General features: G+C 36.0%; 1 protein-coding gene across 1 annotated transcript in view; it reads left to right on the top strand.

Annotated features, from left to right (window-relative positions):
- The first annotated feature begins 4,560 nt into the window (after positions 1-4,560).
- LOC136043224 (myotrophin-like) overlaps positions 4,561-9,091 on the top strand; it is a 28,942-nt gene continuing 24,411 nt past the window's right edge. Inside the window, exon 1 of the mRNA XM_065728161.1 lies at positions 4,561-4,670. Coding sequence (XP_065584233.1) covers positions 4,602-4,670 — 69 coding nt within the window. The 5' untranslated portion in view covers positions 4,561-4,601. The remainder of the gene's footprint in view (positions 4,671-9,091) is intronic.

Raw genomic sequence — 9,091 nt, 5'->3', positions numbered from 1 at the left:
TCTTTGAAAAACGGATGAAGAAAAACTGTACCCGACTGACTGACCGTGTTTCCAACAGAAGGTTTTACGTAAAACGTTGTTCCATCCCGCTTTCTAGGGCTATAATGAAAGGAAGGTTAAGATGGCTAGGGTACGTTGTGTGGATGAAGGATGACATACTGCCGAAGATTGTCCTTTTCGACCAACCGTCTAGGGCTAAACGTAAAGCGGGTCATCCTCGTCTGGAGTGGTAGGACGTCATAAAGAAAGATTGAAAGAAAAATGGGAACTTCCTGGGAGGGTGTAAACAGGGAGACTTCGAATAGATTTGGGATGGAGGAGGAACGTGCGTAGCTGTGTTGGCCTCAGGTGGCTTGGTGCTACGGTGAGATTTTAGTAGTAGTAGCAGTATGAGTCCTGCCCCTTGCCTATGCATCCCATCCTTCCTTTTTGATAAAATTAATTCTACTTTGCCTAATTTCCTATCCGTTTATTTCCTGCCCCTTGGATATGGGGTTCTGATACTCCCGACATGTTCAGTTCAATGTGTCCGAATTTGTCAGTTAAAATGTGAATACGATAGTTGTTTTTTAACGTTGTGACACTTCAATTCACAATTTTCATATTCTTCAAATCCCTGAAAATACTATGCCCTCGGGAAAAACAATAGATCACAAACTAGGGCAGGGCGGAGCCAACACATCTCCTCAAGTCTGTATGAAGCACTTAAGTTGACTTAAAATTAGACAGCAAGAAGTCCCTGGGACCTCTAAGATGAAAGGAGGCTTTATGTAACCCTGGGTCCACCTTGGTCACAACATTGTTTTCAAACTTCGATGATGCTTTTCTATCAACAAGAGTCAAAATCAAATACAAGCAATGTGGGGGGTCTATAATGGATAGCTTAGCGAGGAAGAGGTTTTTCAGCCAAAAAAAAGCCCTCTAAAACAATCAAAACTTAAAAAAATTATCTAACAATCAGAATCGAATACAAATACTGTGTCGCTTACTAGTCTATAATTTCATTGAGGGGTGCCACTGCTCAAGGTTATCCTACATCGCTGTTGGCAGTCACGGTTCTGGTTAGGCGAAGTCATAAAAGGTCTATACTGACACTACTATGAGGCAACGCAATTGATTTCCCTTTCGGGGATAGAGACGGAGAAAAGGGCTCATAGTAGAATGAAGACCCCAAGCCATCTTACAACATCAGAACAACTCCAACTTTTTATACCCTGCTTATCCTTGTCTGAACATTCGTCAGGAGTTGAGTCTGATAATTCGACCCCTTCAATGGAGTATGTCATTTTATTTCGTTACTCTTGAAATGAGATAGAAGAAGAATGGGATCATATGTGCCTCACGTTAGAATTTACGTTTTGCTTCTTTCTTAGTAGTAATACTAGAAACCTGGCTGCACCATGAATTTGAACTTATGAACTAAGGCAGATAGATTGAAAAAGAAAAAAAAAACTCATCCATAATCAATGATAAGCCGATCAGTGTAACAGAAATCAGTCTTTTAGTACAAAACTTTTCTCATGGGTTGTGCCATTTTAATAATGTCGAGTAGTATACAACTTCATTTTTTAGCCATCACAGCCACTCTGATGGCTCTATTCACCTTGAGGTAAAAACAAAATAATACTTGATTGGGTGCGAAAACAAGTTAGGTCGCTCAGTGCAATACAAACTAAGTCTAATCTACACGTAGTCCTACTCCACTGCCTACTTGTTGGCAAAAAGGTAGGTAGATGGCACTTTTCTTTAAGTGGAATCATGCCAGCATTTTCAATATGTATTACTTGAGGTACCATATAAGTCCGTGACCCCCTAACATTGAAAAGTGTTTCAACTTCAAATGATTGAGAAGGTTATGCACAATGCTTGGAGGTTTCTTGATTTCTATTCAGTAATTCTTCCACTTCCTATTATCGATTTTGTAGGTAAAAATATGGACATTTCAGAGCCACGCTGGAGACCGGTATAGTTTTTCTTTTGAAAAACTTGAATTAAAACTTATAGTTTGTGAGGTACAAAAATTTGCTCATGAGATGTGCTATTTTGAGAATGTCGAGAAGTAGACAACTTCATTTCAAAGGTGTATTTGAAAAAAAAGGGATCGAACAGTCCTATTTTTGACCTGTGATAAAAACGATCTAAGTCTTGTTTTGCTGTAAAAAAAAAAAAAAAGCTAGGCCATGGCTCAGTGTGAAATAAGCTAAGATTAAGTTACACATAATTCCTACTCCACTTCTTACTTATTGGTAAAAAGGCAGGTGGACTGCACTTTTTTTGAGTGGAATCATGGAAGAATTTTCAACCTATATTAATTGGGGTACCAGTGGATCCGAGACCCTTAACGTTAATGAATTTGTCAACGTTAGAAGGTTAAGAAGGTTCTGCACATTTTCCGGAGGTTTTTCAATTTTCGTTCTTCAATATTCGCACTTTCCATTGTCAATTTTCAATTTAAAAATATCGACATTTCAGAGCCACGCTCATGACCAGCATAGTCTTTTTTGTGGCAAACTTGAAATAAAACTATAGTTTATGAACCTGTGTTACGATCTTTTGACGACAAGCTAAAATATAAAAAAAAATGAACAAAAATCAGAGTTGGCTCTGTAAAAATAAAATAAGGAACACAATGATATTGAACTGCATTGGCTAGTGACAGATGTGGACTGACTAAGGTTAAAAACCGATATTCTTACCAGTAAAACTAATGGGCTTCTAATGTATCGAAATGTATGTTAACCAAATAATATATCAAAATCACAGATGAGGACATTACTGATGAGACGCAAGTATGAACTCAAAAAGAAACCTCAAATACGACCTCAAAACAGGTAAGCACATTCTCACCACATTGTGGATAACAGCCCATTTATCGATAGTGAGCAAGGTTCAGTTTCTCAGTGAAGAACAGATGCATTTGTTTTTAACTCTATGAGAGCTTGACTGAGTTTTTGAAGTTATTGAAACCAATACATCTGAGGAGAATGACTTCAGATGAGCAGTCGATTTGATTCAGTAGTCAAGCTAGGTTATAATTTTCTTGAACATACATTAGAGAAATTTTCAAATAGCGTACGCTTCAAGCTGACGCTTTTAAAGTGATATTAAACACCGTGTTGTTACCGCGGCTTCCAATAGTCTCTAAAGTACCTAATTTTTCAAACTGAATAAATTTTAAAATGTGAAAACAAAGCAGTAAAAATTATGCATCTGAAGAAATTAACAACATTAACATGTAAAACTAAAATTTACACATGGTTTAAATTTATCATTTTTTAAATTGTAAATTAAAAGTCAAAAGACACACAGGATTCATTTCATGCCATTTTTGCATCAGTATCATCGTTTTTATCTTACTGAAAATACAAAAAACGAAAACAAAAGAAACAAAGTAAGATATTATCTCAAAACCCTCTATACTGTTAAAATTGCTGAGGCAACACCAATCTCAAAATTTAAGCAGGTGTATCTCTATCTTCTACTAGCAGCAGGACCATGCGTTTTCAGCCTTACCTAGCATCTTAAATTCAGTTGTTACGTGGGAACTTGTTTAACAATAAGCTATACTCAGGGTGACTGATTTTGCAGAGTCACACCCAAGGAGTTACTACACCAAAACTCAAACCCTCGTCGATAGGACATAGGATTTTAAGTCCAGTGCATCATCCACTCGGCTAGTGGCTCCATAGCATTAACAGAAATAAAATACCTATTTTCAGTTCAAAGATGACATGTCTGAAGAATCATCAAAAGCATCCTTCTGTAACAAATACGTTTAAAGAACAGAGTATAGAAGCATTAGAAGTGAGGAATTATTTTTTGAAAAGTAGAAAACGCAGAAATGGAAAAAACATATCTAAAAAAGATGAAGAAAACGAAACATGGAGATATACATTAATATCAATAAATAAAAGTTTTTCGTTCTGCACTATTCCTAAGACTTATAGGCTCAAAAAGTATCCAGAGCTTAGCTATTTTAGACTCTGTCAAGTATAAAGAAAACTTAAAAAAGAACTTTTGTAGACCGGGCCAGTTTTTCTTCGTTCACGGTTATGACAAAATTTATAGTGCATTAGTTCCAGTCTGGAGCCGAATCAATGATTTTGGATCAATAAGACAAATTTTATTCTGAATTTCTTATTTTCTAATAATAAAATAAATCGCCGTGTAGATTAAAATCCTTGCTTGTTTTACCAATATTGTTGGTTGCAAAGCTTATAGCACTAATTTTCATTAGAAAGGGTGAAATTTACGTGTCAAACACAAAACTTGGTCTTTCGTTAAGAAAATAAGTAATCATTTCGAAACTTTCTTTTTCATTTATAGGTGATTTGGGTTCATCAGCAAGTCTTGCAGAACTTTAACTATTGGGCAATATCAATAAAAACTCTTGTGCTTTCTTGAATATCTGTGGGGTCAAATTCTAGCACTGTCTTGACTTTAAAAACCATGTAGCCTGCCTTTGAATTTGAACCAAAATATTTTTTACGCTAGGATGTGCCTTTAGGGTTAGCATCCTATTTATTAATTACTATGCCGCCTATTTATAATTTTTAATTAGATGGCACTCTTGAAGCCTAGTCTTTCAAAAAATTAGAAAAATGAACGACTTAGTGTGGGGCATTAAAAATGGTGATTCAGATCAAGTTAAAGAGGCAATTCTTACTAAGGTTAGTTAAATAGACGATATGAGTGTGACCCTTTTAATTCTAATGCTATGAATAAATCAGGACTTTTAAGCCAGGATGTAGCTTGTACTTGGGCTGGTTCCAACCTATTTTTAGGCTAGGCTAATAAGGTAATGGTTAATAGGACCAGGTTACCACGTTTGGTCAAAGCTACCTACCTATAGGCCTAAGACAGAAATGAGGTAGGCTAGGCCTAAGTTAAAAAAGAAATAGCCTATGGGCTGCTATTGGACTAGACTCTCTACTGAATGCTACTTGCCAATACACTGCTAGGTAATCACTGCTATTGTATCCCAGCCCTCCCCTGTTCTATCAGCCAGATGCAGGCCCATGCACAAAATTTTCTTATTTTATGTCTTTGCCATCATCATTTCTTGTTTCTTTATTTGTTTTTAATTTTTGTAAATGTTTAGTGATTGACCACTTCTCTAGGAAATATGCTAAGCAATTACTAATAGTAAGCTACTAATATATTCCATATTTTATTCTTTTTTGGAATATCAAGTTTACTTTTCTGAAAATAAACCCCACCAAAGGGCACTACCTTAAATTATAGATTGGAACAATCTAAGGGTTTCTTCTAGTAGAGCTCCTGGGTTGATGATTTGAGTTGTATTCTAGGCTGCCAAATTGACACATTTTGTGTCAAAATGACACAATTTGATGTTGCTTGACACAATGGCACATTCAGTCCAAATGATGACACAAATGACACACTTCAATAAAAATGACACAATCAACAAAAATGACACATTTTTCCAAAAAAAAAAATGGCACAATTTTGTCATCTAAGTCTTGTTTTTAAATGGTAATAAAAGAAAAGTAAAATTTCAGTTTCTACCTCCAGAAAAGCTACAAATTAATAGAGAGGAATAGCACTACCTAATGGTGGCAGTAGTACACAAACAGTGTGGAATACAGGACAGATGCCATCACCATATTTAAAATTTAAACTACAAGAAGAAAAGAGCCATAGATGGAAATTTCAAATCAAAATGCATGTTGAATATCTGAACTTAATTGGCTGCTTGATTGAGTATGTGATGTAGCCAACTGGTATCTACTTAATAGTAAACAGTGTGCAGTTTACCAAAGCTGTATGCATAAGCAGCAACTCACATTTTTAAGAGTACAGGAGGGGTATTCCACCTTGGATAACATTAAAAGTTTCCAGAGAAGTCTTTCCTTCAGAATAATCCATCTGGTTCAAAAAGGCACCAACAAATATGACAAAAATACTAGATTGAAGCTATTTGAATAGCTTGCATATTTATTAAATAAATATAGCTTCAAAATTTCCAACTGAACACACTTCTATTTTCAAACAAGATTACTTCACTCTGACTTTACCTTGTTTCACTTAAAAAGGTCAACAAGATCAGTTCCTTGAATTTGGAGTTCCAGAGTAGTGACACTTGCCTTCACAAACTCCTCTCCAGCTCAAGGGCAACCATGAAGTCTATCATGAAGTCTTTTGTCAAAACTGACATGTTAGAGAATGATGATGCTTTTGTCACACCCATGATCTCAGGCTGTTTCAAGGAAATCTCCAAGATTGCTTTTGGTCCAAATACTGAAATAAACGTGCTGAAATACAAGGATGTGATACCATCAAATGATCTAAAACAGTTTAGATTGAACTGCCCGAACTTCCTTGTAGAAGTTATCAAACAAATGAGGAAATGAATTGATCATTCTGATCCCACTTTAAAAGCTCTGGCTTGTTTAGACCCAGTGACTGCTCTAAGTGGAAAAGTTGACACTCTAGTGGGACTGACTGGTCGGTTCAGCAGCTTACTTGGGAAACATGAAGGTGAAGTAGAAAGGTCAAGAAATGTAATAGAGACTCAGTGGATCTTGATGATTGAGCACAGGGATGCAATTGTCAGAACAATTGGAACTGAAATGTCTCCTTTGATCTTTTGGAAGACGTTAATGAATACAAAAGACAATCAAGGCAAGCCACAGTTCAAAGAGCTGTCCCTTTTCATGCTAAATCTGTGTACTCTTCCGCACTCCAGTGCAGCTGCAGGACATCAATTTTCAGTTCTATCAAATATAAAAACGAAACTCAGGAACAGTCTACTTCTCGACATGATAGATTCACTGATACATGCAAAGCAGCTGGTCTCTCTTACCTCAGGAACCATATGCGACTGGGAATATCCTTCCAATATGCAGAAGAATCTTATGGTCTGGTACAAGGAGAAGGAAGAAGAGACCAATGAGCCCTAGATATAGCCAGGGTCAAATATACTTGAAGTTCTGGAGAGGGGGGTCTGTGTGTGAGAGGTTATCAAGTTGTTCAGTGCTTATATATCTGATATTCATCTGTAATTTTTAGTACAAATATGTGATTGACTTTGGCTTACATTTTCCCTTGGCCTCTAGGTCCATTAGAAGTACAATTTAAACCATTAAGACAGGAAGACGGCTTAGTAATATTGTTGGTTCAAGCTAAGCTTCAATGAGGGCACAATGAGCCACAGACAATTTGATAGACAGAAAGTTGGAACTTTTTTTTCTGGGAACTCTGATTGCCAAGTCAAAGTGACATACTGTACAAGAGAAGAAAAGTAGGCACAAAGCATGTTAAAACAAAAAGAAGCGTGTTCAGGCGTTATACTTGATTTTTAGGAATTTCTTCTCAATTGAATCCAGGTCTTGGACAAGTTTTAGGCTCACAAACTAAAAAGCTCAAATGCACCTACTGTGGTCTTGTATTTTTCCATTTTCGAAGGTGTCAACTAAAGCTTAGCCGATTACAATTACGACGTCATGCGAAAAGTCTTTAATTTACTATCAGAATTGATTGTCCCTAAAATTTTTATAAATGTAAATTTGCGTTGTTGGCCGCCCAGACCTTTGGCCAGTTCTTATTACTTTCATGACGTCACAAAAATGTCTTGATCCCAAGATAATAGTTTAAGGTGAAGTTTACTCCTTTTTGAACTGATTTGGAAAAGATTATATATTCAAAACTCTAGATAAAGATTTGACAATGAAATATGATACCACTTGTAGCCAAAAAATATGACACATTATGGAATCTGAGATGACACAAAAAGCACATTTTTGGGAAAAATATGACACACTCCTTAAAACAAATTTGGCAGCCCTGGTTGTATTCAGGATTCTTTAATAACCAGATACAATATGCTGATCCATAGCTTCCCAGCAGGAGTTTACACTCTCCAGAGGACCACTCAGCATCTTGAAGATGTACACAGATTCAGCAGTTACATTTTCTTCAGACAGTTTATTCCAACTGTTGATGATTCTTAAGGAAAAGAATTGAGTGCAGACTCTGGATAAGGTAGGCTGCTTAACAAGTTTTAAGTGATGACCTCTAGTTCTCAAGTTGGAACCAACATTGCAAAATAATGCTGGGAGTGTATTAGCCCTCATAAACTTACAGGTTAAAATGACATCACCTCTGTCTCTTCTGCATACAAGTGTTGAGAGTTTCAGCTTTGCTAGTCTCACAGGGTAGGAAAGCTCTCACATGCTGGATATCACTTTGGTGGCATGTCTCATGCACATCTTCCAGCACTTTTGTGTCTTTTTTAAAATAAAGGGAGGCTAGAGACATTCCAGCTTCAAGCTTAGGATGTATAAGTCCCTTATACAGAACACTGATGACTTTGGGGGAACAAGTAGAAAGAGTATGCTTAATCAGCCCCATGGTTGAACTAGCACCAGCAGCCAACTTCTAAGCATGAGTGCTGAATTTGATTATGATTATGAATTTATTACTATTATTGAATAATAATCTTTTATTATTATTAATTTTTATTATTTTTAATCTTTTTATAATCTTTTTTAATATATTAACTTTTATTATTATTGATTATGAATAGTGGTGATTCCAAAATCTTGCTGAGTAGGGTGACCTGGGAAAAAATAAGAGTGACAAGGGTTGATTTTGCTAAAGTTAATGAAATGACACTTGACAATGTTAAATTCAAGCTACCAGAGTTGTAAAATAACTGAACTATAACTGATGTAAAGAAAATCAAAAGATCCAGAGTAGGGACTTCTTTTCCAGCTTGACAGCATGTAATTTAATTACAAGTTGCTTGTGACAAACTTTGTCAAAAGCTTTAAAAAAGTCAAGCAGAATCATGTCAACAGGCACCCCTGTATCAAGTAACTTAGTGATGTGGTCATATGATTCAAGGAGATTACTATCAACAGATCTTCCATAACAAAGCCATGCAAGAGATTATTTGCTTCAAGATATATAATAACTAGAGGATTGATTACTCCTTCAAGAACCTTAACAACTGCTAATGTTATGCTAATAGTTTGGCAATTTTCGGCAAGCTCCTTTCTACCTTTCTTAAAAATTGGAATGACAAATCGTAATTAAATCTGGAAAGATTTAATGATAAAGTAAGGAA

This window comes from Artemia franciscana, chromosome 2 (genome assembly GCF_032884065.1).
Source record: "Artemia franciscana chromosome 2, ASM3288406v1, whole genome shotgun sequence".
Lineage (NCBI taxonomy): Eukaryota > Metazoa > Arthropoda > Branchiopoda > Anostraca > Artemiidae > Artemia > Artemia franciscana.
This window is presented reverse-complemented; position numbering and strand designations above follow the sequence as displayed.